General features: G+C 35.9%; 1 protein-coding gene across 1 annotated transcript in view; it reads right to left on the bottom strand.

Moving 5' to 3' along the window:
• TMEM132C (transmembrane protein 132C) overlaps positions 1 to 24,951 on the bottom strand; it is a 525,373-nt gene that overhangs the window by 53,349 nt on the left and 447,073 nt on the right. Inside the window, exon 5 of the mRNA XM_074299414.1 lies at positions 7,972 to 8,115. Coding sequence (XP_074155515.1) covers positions 7,972 to 8,115 — 144 coding nt within the window. The remainder of the gene's footprint in view (positions 1 to 7,971; positions 8,116 to 24,951) is intronic.

Below are 24,951 nucleotides of genomic sequence, written 5' to 3'. Positions count from 1 at the left end.
ATCATGTAATATTTTAATTATACTTTTATTTTTGTTGTCTCAGATACTTATTAATGTGCAAACTCATAGATGAGGAAATGTCTTCTCAAAGCTTTGCATTTTCTTTGGCACTGAGAATAATGCTGTATATACAGGAAGCACTAAACTTTTTTTTTAACCAAGAAACTATATTTTTAAAAGTTGCATCAAAATTGTATCCATGCAGTTTAAAATGATCAACTACATTTGAGCCAATTGTTTTACTCATCTTTGCGTACCTTCAACTGATTCAGAAACACAGATGTTTCAATTTGTTAAGCCCCTGCTAAATACAAGGCAATGTGTTTGCTTCTGGGGATAGAAAGACAAGACAAAACAAAATAAAACAAAGTCTCTGCCCTCAAAGAGTTCATATTTTATCAGGGGAAGGGAAGGATACAACACATAAACAAAAAAGCACATACACAAAAATGTATATTACCCATCCATGTAATTATTTGAGGAGGGAAAGAGAAATCAGGGAAACATACTATTTAAATAAGGAGTCATATATGCAAAACTTTGAAAGGAGCCAAGATTTCTAAATAGTGAAAGTTAGGAAGGGAGTTTATTCTATTCAGGACATCATCTTAAGCAAAACTTGGAGAAATGAATTCAAGGAAAGACAAGGTTAATTGGTCACTTGGCCTAAAATGTAAAATATAAAATCTGTGAAGAGAATTAAATGGAGGACTTGGAAATGAAAGCTGGGGTAAGGTTATTTTTTAAGCTTTTTGTTTTGTTTTCTAATTTTTTTTAGTTTTGAATTCTCTCCTTCCCTCCATCCCTTCCCTATCCATTGAGAAGGCAAGAGATATATTAATTATTATATATATGAATTCATGAACAGACATTTTGGGATGGGGCTAAATGTCAAGTTAAGGACTTTGTATTTTAATCTAGAGAAAACAAGGGATTACCAACGGTTCTTGAGCCAAGAAAAGACACAGTCAAATGTTGATTTTAGGAAAATTAGCTTGGAAGCTGTGTAGAGAGAGAAAAGAGAATCCAGAAGCCTAATCATGAGATCCAATTATTAAACATTTAAAATATTCTCTCTCCTCTTATTTCCCAGGTCATTTATCTTCTTAACTTTCATGGGGTTACTTTCATTCTGCCTCATTCCCAAGCAAGTATTCTTCCCCATGATGCAGAATTTTGAAATTCATTTCTTTGACTTTAACTTTCTATAAGTGAAGAATGATAAGAGCCTAAATTAGGGAATGGTCAAGAATCCATTGAGGGGATAGATAGATTAAAAAACAAAAACAACAAGAACAATGGCATTTATAAGTGCTTTAATATTTTCAAAGTTCTTTACAAATACCTTCTCAATGATACCGTGAAATAGGTGCTATTATTAGTCCCATTTACAATTTTTTTATAGTTTTAAAAATTTTTTTTATTAATTTTTATAATTATAACATTTTCTTTGACAGTACATATGCATAGGTAATTTTTTACAACATTATCCCTTGTACTCCCTTCTGTTCCAAATTTTCCCCTCCTTCCCTCCACCCCCTCCCCTAGATGGCAGGCATTCCCATACATATTATAGTATATCCTAGGTACAATATATATGTGCAGAACCGAATTTTGTTGTTGTTGTTGTTGTTGTTGTTGCAAAGGAAGAATTGTATTCGGAAGCTAAAAATAATCTTATTCCCATTTACAATTAAGGAAATTTAGGCTGAGGTGAAGTGATTGACTCAGGAGGACACAGCTAGCAAGATCTGAATTCAGACAAAGGATTTATCTCTTTCTCCAGCCTATATTACAGATGAGGAAACTGAGGCAAACAGTTAAATGACTTGCCCAATGTCATACAACTAGTAAGTGTCTGAGGCTATATTTGAACACAGGAAGAAGAATCTTCCTCCCTCCAGGTTCATCTACTGTACCACTATCATTTTGCAGACAAAAAACAAAGGTAATTGAGAAACGCAAAGTGATTTGTTTAGTTTCACTCAGTTAGCAAGTATCTGAGACCTCTGAGAACCAAAGTTTTCTTCAGCTCAACTTCAGTATGCTTTATCCTCTATTGCCATACTAGCTCTTTGATGTTGCTGAGGTAAGACAGATGGGGGATTGGAAGGATAGTGGTTGACTCCATGGAAATAGAGAAGCCTAAAGGAGAGGTGACTCTATTATCTTCTATATGATTTTCATTTTAGACATGCTGAGTTTTAAATATCTATGCAATCCAGTGGAAGACACAGAAGCAGCAGGCAGTTAGTGATATGGGCATTGGGCCCAAAAAAGAATAAGGCTGATTTAATAAATCTGGAAATCATCCAGAGATAATAACTGAATTAAAGAAATAGAGTTTTGAGAAATGAAAAGATCCAGGACAAAGTCATGAGGGAACACTTATAATTAGGGATAGAACATGTATAATGACCCAGCAAAGAAAACTGAGAAAGCACAAATTGACAAGCAGAACCAAAAGTGATACAGAACAAAGAGTGCTATGGAAACCTGAAGCATGAGGAATATATCTAGCAGAAGGTAGTAGTCAACAGTATCAAATATGGCAGAGTGGTCAAAAAAGTATGAACAATGGGAAAATGATTTAGGAATTAGGGAATTCTTGGTACCTACAGAAGGAAGTTAGAAAATTGAGCCTTGACGTCAGAAGATAGAATGTAAGAAGTAGAAATGGAGACAATGGGAGGAATAACTTTTTTTCTAGGAGTCCAACTGTAGAAGAATGGAGAGATATAGCTTAATCGATTAAGTGATGCTAGAGTCAAGTGAGAGTTTTTGGAGCATAGAGGAGAACTGAGTATGATTATAGGCAGTAAGAAAGGAGCCAATATATTGAAAGATATTTAATAATATGGAGTGTGGGTGAGAATTAAAGGGGCAAGCTTCTTGAAGAGATGCAATCAAGAGCAATAAGAGTCTGGTTTCAGCAAGGATATAAACTACATTTTCATCAGATACTGGAGCAATGAAAGAGAATAAGAAATAATACCAAGGGTTTTGGACTTATTAGATATGGAAGATAGATGCCTTCTTCTTTTTTATAAAGTATGAAGCAAGGTACTTTGTTGAGTGGAAACCGAGGCTAGTGTAGGAAACTAGAGGAGAAATGGGAAGGTCTGGAACTATTGTTGTGAGGAGGATGGTATGACAGAGCCAACTAAGTATAAGTAAAATGTGGTGGCAGTCCAAATAGAGAGAAGATAACAAGTTTTTGCTGTAGCTAGTTGGCCTGTTTGCATGATTTCCTCAAGTAGCATCCAACAACCTGGATGTTGAAGCAGAGAACGTAATGATGGCTAATGGAAGTGGTATGGCTAGTCACAAGTGTCAATAAGACAAGGAAACTGAAGATATAAGATATTGTATCGTTAGTTATGGAGTCAAGACTGAAAATGGAGAAGAAAGTGTCTAGAACAGAAGGGAGGACTGGGTGAGAAGAGAGAAATGGGAGAGGTAAGAATTTGAGGTGAACATAAAGAATAGGTTTGGGGAGAATAAACACAAAGGGATATAAAAAACTGGGAGGTTGTGGTCCAAGAGAGAAATCTCCAAGTTCTGGATCATGGAAACTGAACATTTGTGAGTGAGGTGGAGGTCATGGCAGCTAAGGAGGTTAATGATAATGACTTGGGAAGTCAAAGTCTGCAAAGTTCTTTAGCCCAGAGGGCACTCCTGTGCTTTAAGACATGAGTCAAGGCATAGCTATGGAGAAGAGGGCATAAGTATTGAAGTAAGAAGGAGAGAGGGAAAGGGATAAAAGAAAGGAAGAACAGAATATTAGAAGGGGGAGGAAAAAGAGGAAAACAAAGGAAGCTTGTATTAGGGAGTGATGGCATGTTACCATCCACAGATTCTCAATCAGTAATGGTTCCTGGTAACTAGGCTGGTAGCAATAGGGTTTACTGCTTCAGTGACTCCTTATAAGCTGGGCATATTTGTGTACTAATCACGGTACGCAGTAATCATGTGGCTAAATTCAATTTGAGCTGCACTTTGTACTTTCTTGTTAACATTTAGGGGCACTCTGGGTTATTTCAGCAGGTAATTTTCTGTTCTAATCTACTTATTTCCCTGGAGGCAAAAAACTGAATATTTTTTTCTGAAAATAACAGTAATAACCTTTTTGTCTAAATCTTCCTGGAACAACATGTGTTATAAGCAAAGGAAAGAGGCCTGAAAAATCCACTCAATTAAAACCCAATGAAAATTTGCTTATTTCTTTCTGTCCTATCTTAGAGCTGTTTGACAGATGGATTCCAACAGCCTTCCTAAAAAATTCAGCCAACTCTGTCTGTCTCCTATAAAAGCTTAAACCACAATACACCAAGAGCCTCTGCCTTCAGAGAACACAAGGAGTCAATGATAAAAAACAAATAACCCTGTGGGCCTTGTGAGACACATGGGAGCTGTGAGTATGCTGGGGGTTGGGGGTCCATCAGTCGGGGTGGAAAGCAGCAGAATGGAAGTTGGAGCCAAGTGTCTCTTTCATTCATGTCAAATGCTTCCACAAAGGCAGCAGAAGGGCACTGCTGACATGCATGCCCATTTAGCTATTATTCTTAAAACAAAACAATGGTTCCTCTGTAGAATGAACTTTCTCCACACTTAACCAACAAGGCGGAGTTGCTCTCTCTTGAGGTCAAATCAAATCAAACCAACTAAATCAGAAACTAAATTTTGAGTGCCCTCTTTGTACCAGGCTAATATGTACTGTAGCTTTCTGCTGAGGATTCCCATATGCATTTCTTCTCAAGTCTCCATTTACCTTAATACACAGTAACTTTCAAGTCAATTAAAGGATGGACACTGTTGATATTTTCATAGAATCATTGGTTTTGATGGTTCTTGGGAGCTATCCCAAAGCTGATTCATGCAAGAAATGCAGAAATAGACCAACTGAAGCATAAAGAAGAGAAATGAAAGATTATAGAAGAGAATGAAGGAAAAAAACAACATTTTCTTGTTCCAATCTTAATTTACATTTAATAATCTCTCACTGAAGAACAAATGTGGTGTAGGACTATTGCTTGGTTGTAGATGGAAAATGATAATTGATGATAGAGAAGACCGAGCTGTTAAAAAGTGTTTTTGCAAAACAAAACTGTTCAAAACAGTTTCTGTGCTAAGGAGAATGACCTCCATACTAGACATCACAAAAATAGCTAAGGAGAGCTGATATTTGAGTTGACTAAAAAAGAAAAATAGTATCACATATCTGTTCTTGATGGATTAAAGTCACCTACCCCAGAGGAGCTATATATCAGGGTACTGAAAGGGCCAGTTGATGTAATTAATAAGACACTGTCAGTGTTATTTGAGAGTACATGAATGAATGAATGTCACAAGGAAGTGCTATCAAAAGATTTGAGAAAGGCAAATATTCCAATTTTCAGAAAAAGTATTAAGAGAACAGTCTATTAACTATAGGCCATTGGATTCAATTTCAATTCTAAGAAAAATTCTTAAAGGGATTGTTAAAGAGATGGTCGGTGGTCATTTGGAGAAGGAATGGGTGATTGCAAATGCCCAGTCCAACTTGGGCAAGGATGGGTCATGACAGAGAAATTTCATTTCCATTTTTTGACAGTCACTAAGCCAGAAGATTAAAGGAATTACATCTGGATTTTGGCAAAGTATTTGCTAAAGTATCTCATGCTATTCTAATTCTATTCTTGTAGAAGTCGCAATTCTTAGATTCATAGGATGAAAAAGGTTCTCCTTCTGGGAACACTGAGATCATTGTGAGCTCTATGAGGATAAGAACTGTGGGGTTTTCCCCCCCTTTCCTTGTACTTAGCACAGTGCCTTTACCTAGTCGGGGCTTACTAGAAGTTTAAGTTGAATTGACTTAAAGTCAATCCTTTATTCAATAGAAAAGGGACTAGGAAAAAAATAAAAAAGATGTCAACTAGATATAATACAATTAAATGGATTTGAAACTGGTTGAATGACTTACCTCAAAGATTAATCATTAGTAGTTCAATGTCAGTGGGGATGGAGATATCCAAGGAAGGATCTGAAGGATCTCTGCTTGATCCCACTCCTTTTTTGCTAGTGTTTATGCTTATGGCATTTTTATTGATGATTCACATAAGGGCATCAAATTTGCAGATGATCCCAAGTAGGAGACACAGTTAACAAAGAGAAAGACAAGAGTCAAGATTCAAAAGAATATCTTGATAGGCTATAGTTTGAGGCTGACTTTTAGGATAAAATTCAATAGGGACAAATGTAAAACTTTACTCTTGGGTTTAAAAATTTAATTCCACAAGTACAGGATGGAGGAGGCAAGGGAGAAAGCAGTTTGTCTGAAGAAGACTTAGGGTTTTCATGAGCTTCATTCTCAATGAATCAGGAGAAGGATGTGGCAGCTACAAAGTTCTGCATTTAGAGGGATGTAAATTCCAAGGAAAAGGGAGACAACAGTTGATTTGAAGACTGTCCTGTTGAATTAAATCTGGAGAGTCGTACTTAAAGAAGAACTTTATAAATGAGATAGCATCTAGAAGAGGATAATCAGGAGAGTTTAAGGGCCTATATTTCACAATATTTTATGATGGGTTGAAGGAATTGGGCATGTTTGGGTTGTGAAAGAGAAGATCCAGGAATGTTGGGTGGAAGAGGAGTGCTCAAATACATGGATAGTTGACTTTAGGAGGCAGAATATGACTTCTGTTTGATTTATCAGATCAGATTTAGGTATTATGGGTGGGAGCTGTGAAGAGGCAAAATCAACCTTAATGGCAAGAAAATCTTCTTATCAATTTGTTGTTATCGTTTGGTCATTTTCATTCATTTCTGACTCTATGTGACCCCATTTAGAGTTTTCTTGGCAAAGATAATGAAGCCATTTGCCATTTCCTTTTCTAGCTCATTTCACAGATGAAGAAACTGAGGTAAACAGGGTTAGGTGACTTGTCCAGGGTCATACAGCTAGTAAGTATTTGAACAGATTAGAACCCAGAAAGAAGAGATCTCCTGATTGGCACTCTATCTACAGTGCCATATAGGTACCCCAATTAGATCTGCCTCAAAGTAGAATGATCTTGCAGATCTGGTGGCTTCTACTACACTATAAGCCTTTGTGGGTATGTTATTACAGGAATTCTTTTGGGGTGTGGTTTAAACTTCATAGATCTCACATGCTAAAAAGCTAAGGTTTTATGTGATTCTCTGGTTTCCAATGTCCACATCACTGTATTGGGCTGTAATTCAGAAGAAGTGGAAATTCCAAAGAAAAATAAGAATGAAGTATATCACCAAGAAAATGTGTGATTGGGGAAAAAACATAGACTCATATTGTGAGGATGAGAGAGGGGACCAGTGAATAACCAGAGTGTTACAGTTGTGTTCTAGTGAAGTTGGGAGAAATCAATGTCCAGTATAATGGGATGAATTTAAGGAAGGACATGGAGAAAAGTTCCACAGCATGGACAGTGAACACTTTGGGATTAGGCATTATTAGAAGCAAAGAAAAGCAGCTGGGTGGTACAAAGTTTCAAATTTGAATTTTTTTTTCAACAGAACTGGTTTCTTCTAAATCTTGGATAAAATCTCAACTTCTGCAAGAAACCTTTCCCCATTCCCCTCAATACAATGCCTTTACTCTGTGGATAGTTTTCAATTCATACCATACAAAAATTGTTTGAATATAGTTGTTTCCATGTTGTCTTGCATTTCTTGAGAGCAAGAACTATGATTTTCCCTTGTTTTTATATCCTCAGTACTTAGCACAGTGCCAGTCATATAGGGAATGTTTGTTGACTTGACTAATGAGTTCTATACAAAACAATCAATTTTACAAAAATTTTATAGGGGAAGCACGGGAGCAATTTTTTTTTAATTCACTGAACCAAATGATGGCTTTTGGAATTGTGAAAGGTTCGCAGTAAAAAGGGCACTCAAGCAAAGTATCCTCTAGCTCCTTCTCCTAATAAGTCTAGCTTGCAAATGAAGGGCACTTACTTTGATGACATCTTCATCAGAGGACTTACACTCCACTGATTCTGAGATGTCCGTTACGGCGCTGTTCTCTTCTATGGAGACCACTCGGATGGGCACTGCTACTGTTTTCCCAGTGAGAATGGCGGTATTCAAAATTTCAGTATCCTGCCAACAGAAGCAAATACAAATGGGTGAAGCTCCATCTCGAAGGATGTCTGAGGGAATTAGGATTCCAGAGGATAGGTTCAAACTAAATTCATTCAAGTTGGGAGTGACATTTCATGGACAGCTAGCTGGCTCTCAGCGATTTCTTGTTGCCTTGTTCAGATGGTGTTCTGTTTAAAAAGACATCTCCGTAATGTACCTTCCTTAGAATGTAGCTTCCTGAGAAGTTCAATAAGAATTCTACTTTAGCTTTCTAACTGGTTTTGTTTTCTGTTCATTTCACAGACAACAGGCAGAGTACAATAAGCCAAATTATTTGACCTCAGAGGGCACAGATGGAGATTCAAACTACCAATCACACCATATCACTTACAAGATTCATAGACTCAGATCTAAAGCTAAAAAAAAAGACTCCAACAGGGGAAACTGAGGCTTAGGGAAATAATTTGTTCAAAAGGTTTGCTAGCTTTCATAGCTAGAGGTTTGGTATGGGAATAACACTGAACTCCTCTGTCTTCTACAGAAAGAGGTTTCATATCACCACCTCTTTTAAGATATTTTTCGTTTAAAAAAAAAACACAGAAGAAAACCAATTTTTCATACACTAACCCATTTTCATGATAGATGCATAGGGAAGTTGGGCTTATCCCATGTTCATTTCAATTTTTTAAAAGCTTTAAATTTAATAATATTTTTGGGTATCTTAACATTGGAGTAACTAAGCAGCATAATGGTTAGAGTAATGAGTTTGGAGCTGGGAAGAGCTGAATTGAAATCCACTGTCTAGTTGGGTGACCTAAGTCACTTCACTTCGGTTTCAATATCTGTAAAATGGGGATAAAAATAGTACCTACCTCTCAGAGTTGTTAAGAAGATTAAATGATTTAATAATTATAAAATGCTTAGTACAATGCCTGGCATTTAGTCGGTACTGTATAATTAAGATCCAGTGGTCTCGATTACCTTTAAGATTAAATATAAAATCCTCTATGTTTTAATGCTTTTTATATCCTTGAGTTCTTCCTATTTTTTGGTTAAACATGCATTTATTAAGTATGTTATTAAATAGGGACTGTTACATATATTATCTTATTTTCACAATAATCCTATGAGATGAGTGCTACTATTACCTCTATTTTATAAAGATATAAAAAAAAATTTGAGTCCAGATTTGAATTCGGGGTTTCATGATTCTAAGTCTAAAGCCATTGTACCACTTAGCTACTTCTCAACAACTGTTTTTGAAAGAAGACCTTTCTAGTCTTCTTTCTCACTTGACTTTCTTCCACATCTTCTGCAAGTCAGTGACAATGGCTTTTTTACTATTCTTTTGCACCTTTTCACTGACTGTCATTTATTCCTGGGATATCATCCCTTCTCCACTCAAGAGGGATGATCCCTTTTGCAAAAGGCTTCCCCCCCATCTTAACTTCTTGCATCAGACCTTCCTTTGAGATTATCATTCTATCTCTTGTTTGGTATAGTGGTTTGTATATTGTCTCCTATTCAATTGTAAGCTCTCTGAGCATTGGAACTGTCTTTTTTCTTTCTTTGTAACATCAGAACTTAGTACAGTACCTGGCAGAGAGCAAAATGCTTAATAAAATGCAAGTTGATTGACTAGGATGACTAAGTGTGTGCTGGAGCTATTCAAATTCATCCTCATGAGATTGTTAAATTTCCAGTGTGAGCTTTTGTACTTTGGAAATAAATAAACTCTACAAATTGTGAATTGAGTTATTCTTTTGTTGATAGTCTAGATCAGGGGTTCTCAAACTACAACCCATGGGCCAGATGCGCCCGTTGAGGATGTTTATGCTGCCTGCCAGGTTATGGCAAATGGGCTGAGGGCGGGGACAGAGTGTGAGCTTTTGTTTTTACTATAGTCCGGCCTCCAACAGTCTGAGGGACAGTGAACTGGCTCCCTATTTAAAAAGTTTGATCACCACTGGTCTAGATTTGAGAAAGTGATGGAGAAAATGTTGATAATGCAAACTAAACTTAAAAATGTTTCATGTGTATTCCCCGCTCACCCCTTCACTTATATATTACAGGATAAGACCCCTCCTTCCTCTCAAACCGATTAAAGACCAATAGAAGAATAGAATAAACATACATGGAGAAAAGGAAGGGAATAAGAATTTATATAGCATTTACTTTGTGACAAGTATTGTGCTAATGATATTACAAATATTATCTCATTTGATCATGACAAAAGTATCAGGTGCTAATATGCCCATTTCACAGATAAAGGAACTGAGGTAGGGTCACAGAGCTCGTATCTGAATCTGGATTTGAACTGTACTATGTATCTGTTCTAGCACAAAAAAACAATATATATATATATATATATATATATATATATATATATATATATATATATATATATATATATATAAGGTAATCTATCCACATTTCATTAAAAATGTGTTTTGTGGTGTCTCAAATAATGAACAGAGCATGTGATGTGGAGGTTTTAAGTTTATGTTTGGAAAATGCTACCTATCTCAATATTTTTTTTCTATGGTAGAAAGCAAGCACTTACATAAGTGCATTTGACTCAGAAATCCCAATCCTAGCTCAGATTTCACTACATCTATTCAAGAGTATGCTCCGTTTGCATATTCTGGATATTTTGGTCAATTTCTGCTTGAGGCTTCAGTGAAATAATGTTCTAACTGAAGGAAAGATAAACTCTATGGCTCATTCAGGGATAACATTGAAATAAAAACCATCTTTTCCTCTACAAGGACAACACACAGAAAAAGGATACATGAGAGAGCCAAGCTTTTCCCTTTCTTTGTTACAGAACACTACTCACTAGGCTCTGGTTAAATAACACAGCTTTTTCCTTCTCTACTGCCTTCCATTTTGCTGAATCTAGCCCTGAAATCACAGTCACTGTGACTATTATAGATCCAGAATTTCCCAGGACCATTCTAAGATAAGGTATTAGAAAAAAAAACCCAAGTATATTTATTGTTAATGTAGGCACCTGTATCTTCCAGAAACCACTAGTGGTCTCATTAAAACAACCAATTCCCTTAATATGACAGAGAAAATGATAAATGTTGGAAAGGATGTGGGAAAATTGGGACACTGATGCATTGTTGGTGGAGGTCTGAACTGATCCAATAGGAGGGGGAGCGGGAAGGGGAGAGAAGAGAGGGGAGAGAAGAGAGGGGAGAGAAGAGAGGGGAGAGAAGAGAGGGGAGAGAAGAGAGGGGAGAGAGAGGGGAGAGAGAGAGAGATCTTCTAAATTGAGAAAGAAAGAGAAGGCAAGGGGATAGGGTGGGGAGGAGAGGATAGGAGAGGGACTTTTAGAGGGAAGTATAGGTTAAGGAATAGGAAGGCAAGGTAGTGGGTAGAAGTTAAGCAGAGAAGTCAGGAAAGATAGAGAGAGAAGGATAACAAGGAAAAATAGGAAGGAGAAAAATATACAACTAATCATTACTTAGAATGTAAATGAGATGAATTTACCCATAAAACAGAAATGGACTTCAGATTAAAAATTTGAATTCAACAATATATTGCTTTCAGAAAACATTACAAAAATGAGAGATACACATAAAAATAAAATAAAGGACAGGAGTAGAATTTAGTATGTAAGAAAGCAGGTATAGCAATTATGCTCTCAGACAAAGTTAAAATAGATTTAATCAGGTGAAAAATAGAGAATTTACAACATCAGCAATATTATTTAACATTGTTGTAGACCATTTAAAAATACCTGGATCACATAAAGTACCTGAGTGTATACCTGCTACAATAGACACAGGAATTATATAAACATAAAACACTTTTTATGTAAATAAACTCAGATCTAAATAATTGAAGTACCATTCATGGGTGAGTAAAGCCAATACAATTTTTAAATGACAATTTTACCTAACTGATCTATTCAATGTCATCCCAATTAAATTATTAAAAATTATTTTACTGAGTCAGAAAAAAATAACAAAAAAGTTTGTTTGGAAGAACAAAAGGTCAGGAACTTCAAAAAACTCAGAAAAAAGATATAAAGGAAATAGATTAGTATGAGACCTTAAACTATGTTATAAGGGAGAGGATTGTTTTATATATATATATATATATATATATATATATATATATATATATAATATTGTTTATATATATATGTTTATATATATATAGTTTATAAAAAGGATAATTTTGACTATTTTAAACTAAATTTTGTCTAAATAAAAGCCATGTAGCCTAGAATAGAAGGAATGAAGAAAGTTGGGAGGGAAAAACTTTCACAGACAATCTCTCAGATAGGATGTGATTGTGTCGGAATACTACCGTGGTTTAGGAAATGATGAGCTAGTTGAATTAGGAAAACTTGGAAAGACTTGGACCTATGAAGGAAGATGCTATCCACATTCAGAAAAACAGATGCAGGTAGAAATAAGTATAGTACGATATTATATATATGTATGTATATATATATATATACATATATATATATATATATATATATATATATGTATATATATATATATACACACACACATACACATGAGTATATACCTGCATGTTTATAGATATCAATGTCTATATCTATATATCTATATCTATCAATATATCTATACGTATGTATATATAATCCATACTTAATTGCAGATTTCTTTAGGATGGAGGAGGATGGATAGGGAAAAAAAAAGTATAAATTCACAGCAGATAACAAAAAAAAAAAACCTACAAGGAAGTCAAGAAAAGCTGGGCAGCTTTGAAAACAATGTGCAGTATGTATTACATAGTTTTCATGAAATGGAAATGTTTTATAGTGAATCCTCTCTTATAGTTTGTTTTGTACATAATCATTTTTTTATTTTGCATTTAAAATTTAAATAAATTATAAAAAGTGAATATTGAAAACGATTTTATATGTAATTGGATAAACAAAATACTATTTGCCAAAAAATAATAGCCAAATTCCAAACAGATTAATTTTGATTAGTCAGTTTTAAGACTTTATCAGTTAAAAAAACAAATTGCAATAAATCATCATTGATTTCTGCATCTTTTTTTTTTTCCACTAACAGGTTTCAGTCTTATAAAAAGGCAATTCAGAAACAGATAGGGATCTAGTAGGTAACTGTTTGGCCCCAGGCAAGCTTCACCTCAAATCTATGGTCAATAGTAATAGATTAGAATTCTAAACATATAGAAAATATCCTCAACCAATATAAATTAGCAGATTCTCTGCAAATTGATACTTGAAAACAGCTATCTTCAATCAATTCTCATATACCATTGCCTCAAGGCCCTTCAATATCCTCATTGCTCTCCACTGGACACTGTAGTTTATCAGTATCCTTCTTAAATAGCAGTACACTATACTTCAAATGAGGTCCTGTGAGAGCGGAGAACAGTGGGGCTATCACTAATCTTAGAGCAGAGGATTCTACCCAAAGTCCACTGGCCATGAAGGGTTACATGGATATATTTCAGGGAATCCATTAATCTCTATCACAACTTTTAAAATTGGCGATTGCATTTTAACATAATTGTTTTTCTTTGCAATTCTATGTATTTTGTGTATTTAAAAACACATTTTGAGAATCAGTCAGTCACTAAACATTTAAGCACCTACTATGTCAGGTACGATATTAAACTCTGAGAATACTAAAGTTTTGGTAGATTTCACCAGGAAAAGAGGTGCAGGAAAAGATTAGAAAATTTTGTCTTGGAGAGTTCCTCGGAATGCTAAGAGGTTAAATTCAGAGTTACATGGCCAGTAAATGTCTGAGGCATACTTCATTAAACCCAGATCTTTCTGTGTTTAAGACAGCCTGTACCTACTATGCCTTACTGCTTCTCTGAATATTAATGTTATATTTAAAAATATACATTTGGAGGATAATAGTTTTTATTTTCCACCTTGAATGGCAACGTGGTGTGGTGGATTGTGAGTCAGAAGACCTGGATTCTAAATCCATCACTCCATTAACTTGCTATGTGACCTTAGGGAGAATACCAGAATCTAAATTGGAATCACCTCTATAGCGTATGTGAGAAGTGACCAGTTATTATTCACTAGAAGACCTTTAGGGAGAGGAGACCCATTACTTCTCATGGTAGCTCAATCCACTTAGTCTCTTTAACCCTCAGTTTACTCATTTGTTTAAGGAGGGAACAGTTTTCAACAAATGATCTCAAAGTAAAGATCAAAATCAAAGAATCTGAGAATTGAAAAGGATCTCAGTGGCCATCTAACTCAACCCATAACACCAAAGGAATTCCCATTATAAAATAAATGAGAAGTCATTATCTAGTCTCTTTTTAAAGATGTAAAGATCTCCAAAAAAAGGATAAGATGAGGAAGAGGGAGAAGGAGAAGAAGGGAGAGAGGGAGGTAGGAAAAGAGGGAAGGAGAGAGGGAGAGAGATATTTTTTTTTGTCTAAATAAACCTATCTAGCCAAGAATAGAAGGAATGCAGAAAGTTGGGGGAGGAACCTTCACAATCTCTTAGATAGGATGTGGTTGTAAAAGAAAGGCAGAGAGGGAAAGAGAGACAGAGACAGAAAGAATGTCTTCTAAATTCAGAACAACATAAGAGGGCAGCTATCATGTTCTCTCTGAGGCTTTTCTTCCCCACGCTAAAAATGTCCGATCCCTTCGACCAATTAACATATGTCATGGCTTCGAGGCCCTTCAACATCTTCATTGCTCTCCATTGGTCAGTGGTTTATCAGTGTCCTTAAACTATGATACCCCTGTGCTCCAGATGAATGAAGTCTAATGAGAGAAGAGGATGATGGGAGAAAAGGGGGTCAGTTGACTTTGATTAACTTTCTCCTACCTGTTGTGGTCCTACACACAGCATCACATATGACCCCTAGTTCTTAAACCAGAAGGCCTGTGCTCAGAGAGAAAATGAAGCACAGTTTACAATCCTTGCCCAAGATACTGTATAAAAATATAAGTAGATGCTGCAGGTGTAACAGTGGAAAGTAACTATAATATTTGAAAGCAATAGGGAAAAAGAAGTATGGCTGAAATGAGACAGTCTGCAGAGAGAGATTACAATATGTCTTGTAATGATTTTGTTTCCCAAAAAGCTTTGGCAGACTGCTAAGAGCCTGATGGAAAGGCAAAGGAATAATTGACAGATTCTATCCATTCTTGATTGTTTAAAGTTTGTAGACAAGCAAACTTTAAAAGTAGTTTACCATTAGAATGCAAAGACATTATACAAATACCCGTATTATGACTAACAACTGTAATTAATGATGACATAATGGCTTCAGGTTCGCAGAACATTTTACAACTGTTTCAGACAGTGCAGGTATTAAGATATTATCATCTTCTCATTAGGATAAAATTGAGCTTTAGAACTTTTAGCTTGAATTGATCAATCAATCATTCGATCCACAAATACTTAAGAGCTTAGCACTTACAAGGCATTGTGCTAAATATGAGACATAAAGAAAGGCAAAAACAATCCCTGACTTCTATACTATATTCTTAGATCTATTATATCTATTTATATTTATCTTATCTAATATTATATATTTATGTATATATATATATATACAGAGAGAGAGAGAGAGAGAGAGAGAGAGAGAGAGAGAGAGAGAGAGAGAGAGAGAGAGACAGAAAGAGAGATTGCTTTTATTCTAATGGGAGAGACAAACACACTGCTGTTAAAATTGTGTCCCTTCCTTTTCAAAGATCACTGGCTTCCATGCGGATTTAAGTGAGCTAAAGTTGCACAAAGTTGTTTTTCCAGAATCATCAAAGTCCAGTGGCAGGATAAAAGTCAAGAGACCTGGTGATGGCCCAGGATATAGTGGATGACCTCGGTATCTCCAATGTCTAACCAAGCTCTAAGTGCTCCACAGCACCTGCTTCAATCCCTTTCAGAGTCTTTGAAACAAATTGTCTCCATTTATCTTTTCTGCTGGGAAAGTTTTCATATGCTAGGGGTAGATGTCCTGTTGACTAACCTGTAGGTTACCTCATTCTGGTTTAGCAGTATGCTAAGATGGTTTACAATTTATCTGGATGTGGTCATAATGCATGCTATAGCTTCTTGAGGCCATAAGAGATAGTTGGGTGAATCAATTGGACACCAAAGATGGATGAGCCCTGAAAAGATTGGGAATTCTCCTCACATCAGAGGTGCTAGTCCACTTGTATTCTAGACAAATATGCAAATGACTAGGTACATATAAGATATATATGTATATATATAATATATATTATACACACACGTATATATATATATATACATATATACATATATATACAGAGAGAGAGAGAGAGAGAGAGAGAGAGAGAGAGAGAGAGAGAGAGAGAGAGAGAGAGAGAGAGAAAGAGAGACTGAATCTATGATAAGCCTAGAGAAAAGATGGCACTAATTGCTCAAATCCTTTGTGGCTGAAGAAAGAATGGTGCTACCCAATCTGTTTCTCAAACTTGAACCCAGGCTGACTGGCAATGTCCCACAACTTCTGAAAGATTATATAGCATGGTGGAATACGTGCGTATCATCTTGGCTACTTACTGTGTGTGTGTGAGACCCTGAGTATTAATTTCTCTGTAAAATGAGAGGGGTTAGATTAGGTGATTCATGAGGACCTTTCCAGTTCTAAATCTGTCATCTCATATTTTGAATAATTGAAATAGCCTCTTCACAATTTGCCCTGCTTTTCATCTCTCACCTCTCCACCTTTCTCCAATTTATTCTTTTGTTCTTTCTCTATGTTTTGTTTTTCCAATAAGAACATTTTATAAAACAAAAACATGAAAAAAAATTTTAACATTCATTTTTTTAAAATTGACTTCTAAATTGTCTCCCTCTCATGCCTGCCATCTAGGGGAGGGGGTAGAGGGAAGGAGGGGAAAATTTGGAACAGAAGGGAGTACAAGGGATAATGTTGTAAAAAAAATTACTTATGAATATGTACTGTCAAAGAAAATGTTATAATTATAAAAATTAATAAAAAAATTAAAAAAAATAAATTGTCTCCCTCTCTTCCCTGAGAAGGCAAACAATTTTATATAGGCTACACATTTGAAGTCACGTAAAATATATTTCCATATTGGCTATGTTGTAAAAGAAAACACAGCCACACACCCCCCCTCCCCCAAAAGCAGCCCTTAAGAAAATAAAGGCTGGTTTTTTTTTCTTCAAGCAGCTCCTTGGTCTGAACAATTATAGCTCTGCTCAAACATCTTCAGGGGTCCTTTACTTTCTACTGTGTTATATAGCTTCACATAAGTATTTTTTTTAACTTGCTGTCTGTCTTGTCCCCTATCCTTAGGGACAGGTTTAGGTGGCTGGAGAAAATTTTACTTTCAGGTGGGTAATAAAGTCTCTGAGAGGGCCTGATTTGAAGCACCTGTTTAACAATGAAGCTTTGGGAAATAGAATAGAAAGAATAAGGAGTAGAATGAAAAAAGCCCAGAATAGATAAGTGCCATTAGGGAGCATGGTCCCCATCTCATAAACAAACAAAAAACCCAGAATGTAAAATGTAAGCTCTTTAAGGATTGGATGTTTCATTTTTTTTAATTGTTGTTGTATATTCAGCTTTTAGCATAGCACTTGATATCCAGTAAGTGCTTAATAAATGCTTATTTAATTGAACTGGAAAAAGACATTAATTTTTAAAATTATAGATAGTAATTGTCAACAAAAACATAATTAAAATATGTAAATAACATGCATTTATTCTGTAACCCTCTTTAAAATCTCTGCAAAATCCTGCCACCCTCAGCCCAATTTTCCTCCCTTCCGTTTGTCATTTCACAATATATTTAAAGTGGATGTGTATATGGTAAATAGTTCTGGCTCTGCTGTATCCATACTGCCTCACCTCCTATAGGTCTGCCTTATTTCCTTGTCTGTTTCATATTTATCGTTCTAAGAATAGATGAAAAAAAAAGCCAAATGCCAGGCTCAAACTTTGACAGAGACACGGGAGGGTTGGCATTTTCCAGGGATTATCGGGGAGTAGAAGCTGTCACCCTCAATGACGCCAACTTGTACCTACCAGAGAGAAGCCTTAAATTGCAGGTTATACACCCTTCAGCCTTCATCCGCTCTATTATAAGTTGGAACATCCCAAAAGCAAGGCTGGCTCCAAGAACGTGATGCTATATAATTTACTTTCATTAGAGCAGATATTAAAATATTTATCAGAGATCTACAGAACATGAAAATGACATGATTGTTATTTGAAATCCCATCAGCTTACTAAAACTCTCCTTTTCTCTCCTCTTGCTCGTCCCCTCCCTCCTCATAACCTACAAGGACTGCTCTACTTTATAGGTGAAGAATCAATAAAAGAGGGGCGTTTAAATCACTGCCATTTTGAGTTATAAAAGGGCCAAAGGCATCTGAGAACACAAATGCTGCTGTTTTATCTGCCTTCATAAATTGAAACTGGTTTGACCACTTTCTGAGTAAATTTTATTTTTCCAAAAATAAATAAGGGCCCAAGAATTATTTCTGGTCCATTACCAAGAGGCAGAGGGCATGAATTGATTTTCTTGTACTAGGCAGGATGGAAAGACTGACTGGTGTTTCACATTCATACTGACAAGAGCTTTTTTCATTCCAAAAGGCACTAGGGGGCAGAGATGTCACAGAAACCCTTAAGTGTCAATAAGGACATAGGAAAATGGAAGCAGCCCCTGGCTCAGGGCTCTGTCTCTTTGCCATGAACTGACACAATGGGACTCATTTAATGGATTTAATGAATTTCAGAAATCTCTTGGGCCACCAAAGACAGCCTCATTAGCATTTATGTGGATTTAAGGAGCACATGGGAATCTGAAGGGCGAGTCTCCATTCTTGGTTCTTTAATGGCTCAGTAAGTGCACTGGGGTTGGAAGTCACTCAGATTCTTTGAAGAAGTGGGGTGCTATGGGTGAGGAATACTGCATATTATGCCAGACTTCCATATTTGGTTAGTTTTGTTGAACTGTTCTGTCTCTCCCCCCTTTTTTTTTTAGCTTTTAAAATAAGAGATGGCTCTTTGGAAAGGGGAAGGATGAGGAATACATTGCAAGGGGCAGCTAGATAGAGCACGAGCCCTGAAGTTAGGAGGATCTGAGTTCAAATGTGAGTTCAGACACTTCCTAGTTGTGTGACCCTGAGCAAGTCACATAACCCCGATTGTCTCAGAGGGGGGAAAGAATACATTGCAAGAAGCAGATTATCTTAAAAATGTAAGTTGTCAATAATTTTTTTTGGGTGAAAAAGTGTATTGACTTGGGGTGGCAATGGAATATAGGCTCATTGACTCTATAAGGGGATAGTATTATTTTTCCTAAAACTCATGAGGCATTCAATCGTAGATAAGCATTAAGCAACCACTATGTGCAAGACATTGTGCCAAATATTGAGAACAGATTAAAAATCCCCCAACAATGCTTAATATTATCCCTACCCTCCAGAAATTTATAATCTGATGGCAGTATTTAGTAGACGATAACCTATTGGAAGTCAGTTTAGGCCACACCACAAACACAATGGCCCAGGATGGTGATGGGCAGTAGTGGGCTTAGATGTCCATCTTTTCAACAACCCATCTTCCCATGGCAAATCCTTGCAACAGTGCTGTGAGGAAAAAGTAGCCATTATTATTCCAGAGGAAAGAATTCCAATGTGTGTATTAGAGTCAGGCTTTAGAATGAAGAGATGGGTCATGGTCGAGGAAATCCTGAGCGTAGGCTAGGAAAGAAAGACGGCAATATTTGACCTGACTGATTACTATGGATCATTAGGAATGACAGCAACAGCTAACCTGAACATCTAAGAACAAAGACTAGAGCTCAGGTTTCATTTCCATTTATTATCCCTTCTAGAAGACTACATTGCCTTTTTAGAGATATAATTTCCATAGGACTTGGCACAGTGGAGATCCAAATATTTGTTCAGAGTCATGAATGTTAAAGCATGATCCAACTCTCCTGGATATCCAAACTTCTCCTATCTTTCCGAGTGTTCCAAGAGTTCTGAAGGTGGGAAAGGGCAGAAACTTAAAGGGCTGACTGGATCAATCATTTCATTGACACGGATTTCTATGCTGATTTCTCCTTGGCCTGAGAATCTCTGTTCAAGTCTCTAAGTTCCTATTCCTTCTTTGGAGCTTGGAATCCCCAAGAGTCTCTATTTTATCACCTGGTCCATTTGTGGATTTGTACTCTCATTTGCACATTGATTTAGCCTCCCAAAGGAGAACTCTGACTCAGATCATTGCCCATGTAACTGAAACATGACAGCTCACTATAGAAGATGCTGAAAACAAAACTTTTTTTTTTTTTTTTTATTCTGGATCAAGAGTATAGATTATGGATTAAAAGGCCCTGAGTTCAAATTCCACTTCTGACATTTTACTACTTGTGTGACTTTGGGTCACAGTTTCCTTATTTGTGATGTTAAAAATACAGGACTAATGGATCTCTGAGGTTTTTTAGTTCTCCAGAAAAATGCTCTTCAATTTTGGCCCTCAGAATGAGGCTTCTTTTTAAACCATAGGCTCCACAAGCTTCTTTGTTAAAGTTGCTCTTAACTAAGATGTATAAGTAACTGAAGCAAATATATAGGAATAAGAGCTATTTCTTCATAAATAAACATGCAAAGGATATGAACAGATTGTTTTCAAAGGGAGGAATATAAGCTGTCAATAGCAGTTTTGAAAAATAAAGACTCCAAATCATTATTAGAGAAACACAATTTAAAAGAGCTTCAAGGTTCTATCTTATAATTCTCACATGTACAAGAATGATCAAAAGGAAAAAATAATAATTTTAGAGAGGCTGAAGGAGGCCTGGGATACTGGTTCATTGTTGGTGGAATTGTAAACCAGCTCTGACATTCTGGAAAGCAATTTGGAACAATGACAAAAAAAAATAACAAAATTCTACATTCTTTCTGACTCACTGATAACACTATCAAGCACATATCCATAGGAGGCCAAAAAAGAGGGAAAAATGCATATGAATATCAGTAACAAAAATAATAGCTAGATTTTCTACTGTGCTTTGATTACAAAAGGCTTTACATATATTATCACATTTGGTTCTCATAAAAACCTTGGGAATTAGGTTCTATTATTATCCTCATTTTATAGAAGAAGAGACTGAGGTAATCAGGGTTTAAGTGACTTGCCAAGAATCACACCGCTGGTAAGTATTTAAGTCAAGATTTGAAGTTAGGTCTTCCTGATCCCCAAATCCAATAGTTTTATCAATTGTGCAATGTTTTTGTTGTTGTTGTTTGGTCATTTTTAGTTATGTCAGATTCTTTATAATTCCATTTTGGGTTTTCTTGGCAGAGATATTGGATTGGTTTGCCATTTCCTTCTCCAGCTCCTTTTACAGATGTGGAAACAGAGGCAGATAGGGTTAAATGACTTACCAAGGATCACAGTGTTAATAAATGTCTGAAGCCAGATTTGAACTCAGAAAGATGAATCTTTTTGACTTCAGACCTGGCATTCTATCCCGTATACTACCTAACTATTGTTAAATGTAGCCACCTACAAAAAATATTTATAGCAACTCTTATTATTTTAATAAAGATCTGGAAACAAAGGGAGAGGGTTATCTATCAATTGGGGAATGGACGAATAAATTTTGGCATATGGGTGTAATGGAGCATTACTGAGTTATGAGTGATATTGAGTTATATATGAGGTGACAAAAAGGACTATTACAGACAAGCTTAGGAAGACTAGTATGAGTTGATGCAGGATGAGATGAACAGAAGCAGGAAAACAATTTATACATTAGCAACAACATTGTGAGGAAAAACAATCTTGAAAGATTCAACAACGCTCCATCAATATAAGGCAGATGAGGAAGTATGCTACTCCTCTCTGAAAAGAGAGCTGAATAGCTTGAGAAGCAGAATAAGACACGTATTTTAAAAATGGCCAAAGTGCTTTTCCTTGACTATCCTTATTAGTTACTAGGATTGTGTTTTTCTTTTTCTTATTTAGTGGGAATGGGGTGATGGAGTATGAAAGGGGGAGCTAGCAGTAGAAGCTTCCAAGAAACAAAGAAAATATGATTGCAGAAGGAGTTTGAAAATACACAGAAGGAAGTTCAGAAGAAAACATACACGCAGGATAACTTTGAATATAACATATTGAACATATAAATTTTTAAAGAAAGCAAGTTGTAACTAATAGAGACTTCCATTTTCATCTATCCACATATGGAAATTTCTTTTCTATTTTGTATTTGAGAATGTTTTTCTCTATTTCTTTATCTCTGTTTCTCTCTCTGTCTCTCCCCCCATATCCCCTTTCCTATTCTTATTTGTGTTTTTTCAATTCAGAATTAAAATAAAAATCATATAATATACCAGCCATAAGTGAGAAAATAAATATAAGAGAACACTTTCTTTTGATACTATGCATCTAAAAATGGCTTAGTTTTGACTGGTTGGTTTTGGAGTCTTGAGTAGAGAAATGGATCGAATAGGAGCATGATGCATAAAGAATCATGAAACAGAAAGCTAGAAAGCATCCTATAATTTCTTCTCCAATGTAATCTTCATATTTTATCTATAGAAAAATTAGACCCAGAAGTTAGGTTAAGTGACATGCTTAAGGTAATAGAGATGGCAAACAGTAAAATCAAAATTTAAAAACAGGTTATTGCTCCATGTCCAGTATTGTTTCTTCCTGTTTCTCTAATTCTCTTCAGAGAATTCTGTACCTAAGTACTTTGCGGGAGGTATTGAAAAGGTAGAAAATTATTAAATTTTTTGTTTATCTGTGAATACATGGTGGGGGTAGGGGTTGAGGAGATGGTGTGAATTAACATTTTCTCTCTCCTCTATTTCAACAATTGGGAGGAAGGCCAGAGGAAACCATAGACAGGCTAACAAGTCATATACATTAATTAAATGAAGGAGAAAGTAAGAGAGAATATAAATGTGAATACTGGAGTAAATGGTTGGCTTGTCCCCTAATAAGAGGCCTGTCACTTAAGGATCTGGCAGATAATTGAGAAGGCCAAGGATGGATTCAAAATTCAATTTGCAAATGGCTCCTAACAAAGCGAGTCTAAGAAAAGTCTTAATGTTTTAATTTCTTAGTAGATTGTTAAAAGATCATGGCTAATTATTCTCTCTCAGGATAAATTCAGTCTTATGTCTATTATCTGGCAAGAGGTCAGGAAAGACTCAATTCTTTTGCTCTTTGATAGAAGATCATATTGCTACCTTGTATTTGTAAAGATCAGGGGTTCTTAACTCATAAATAATTATTTTTTTTACTGAGGCAATTGGGGTTAAATGACTTGCCCAGGGTCACACAGCTAGGAAGTATTACGTGTCTGAGGCCAGATTTGAACTCAGGTCCTCCTGACTTCAGGGGTGGTGCTCTATTCACTGCACCACCTAGCTGCCCCAACTGATTTTTTTATGTCTTGATAACTATATTAAAATATAATTTCTTTTGTATTTTTCATATTTTATTATGTGCATTTAAAAACCCCATTCGAAGAAGGAATCTATAGGCTTCAGGAGACTGCCAAAAAGGGTCATGTGATATATATATATATATATATATTACAAATGTTAAGAACCAATGTTCTAGACAGACAACTAACTCATAGTATAATTATTAACTCATAGGATGATTAAGTGTCGAGAATTTAGATGTGTTTTTGTTTTGGGAAGTGACACATGGCTTAGAGGATGGAGAACTAGGGGGAAGAACTGGGTTTCAGTCCTACCTTTGACATAAACTGGTTGTGTGATCTTGGATAAGTCACCTAACCATTTTCAGGGGTCTGGACAACATTGCTGATCTGATTTGGAAGAGGAAGCTCCAACATCTGGAAGATCCCTATATTAATGAAGTCACAGATACCCAAGTCCCTCATCCCTATCTGTGTTGCTAAAGAATTGTTTTCGTGTTCAGCTAACCTCTCCATAGGAAAAGGAGGCAAGCATCCAACCATGACTAATTCAGGAGCTAATTCCACATTAAATCGTGGTGGAATGAGGGAGGCAAAGTGACAGCTGTTTAATTAAACTTTCACTTCGATTAGATGGAGCTACCAGGAGAAATCTGTGGAGCCTAAGGTCATGAGAATGGTCCTTTTTGTAGACAAATGCTTTGTATAGCCTGGCCTTGGACCCATTTGAGAGCTAATCGGTGACTACCTTTTGATAGAATTTGTGGAATATTCGTTTACTTATGTAAGACACATACTTAAGAAATCCACATTGATGTAGATACTAATTTTCTATAACTTATTGAAAATTATTTCAAAAATCTGTGTTTCTCTACATATTTTTAAAGACCTAACAATAAGTGTGAGGGCTCAGCCCAACACTTCAATGAGCTTGAGACACTGAAATCATTTGAAATAAGTAAGTAATAGTTTTATCTACACAGTAACAAGAATAGATACACTTATAAGGTACTTTGAGAAGCCAGGGTGGTAGGGAAATAGGCAGAGGGATGACAATGGAGACAGGGAAATGTGGGTGCAGCTCCTGACTCTGCCATATACTGGTTATATGAGATCCTAGGCTAGTCACTTAATTTCTCAGTGCACTAGGCAACTCTCTAAGATAGTAAGTGACAGATGGGTTGTTTATCTTCCTCAATGAAGAGTATATTGATGAAATCACAAGTATAAAGTAAAACAAATATATATATATATATACATATACATACATATATATATGTACATATAATAAATGTTGCATTATATGCCTATTTAAAGGATCCTAGATTTAGGGGTAGAAAAGATCTTAGAGATTATAGAGTCCAGATACTGTCATTTTATAGAAGAGGAAATTGAGAGCAAGCAAGACTAAATGATTGACCCAGTATTATCAAGTAAGT

The sequence above is a fragment of the Sminthopsis crassicaudata genome, chromosome 1, assembly GCF_048593235.1.
Source record: "Sminthopsis crassicaudata isolate SCR6 chromosome 1, ASM4859323v1, whole genome shotgun sequence".
Classification (NCBI taxonomy): Eukaryota; Metazoa; Chordata; class Mammalia; order Dasyuromorphia; family Dasyuridae; genus Sminthopsis; species Sminthopsis crassicaudata.
Note: the sequence above shows the minus strand (reverse complement) of the source record. Positions and strands in the feature narration are given on the sequence as shown.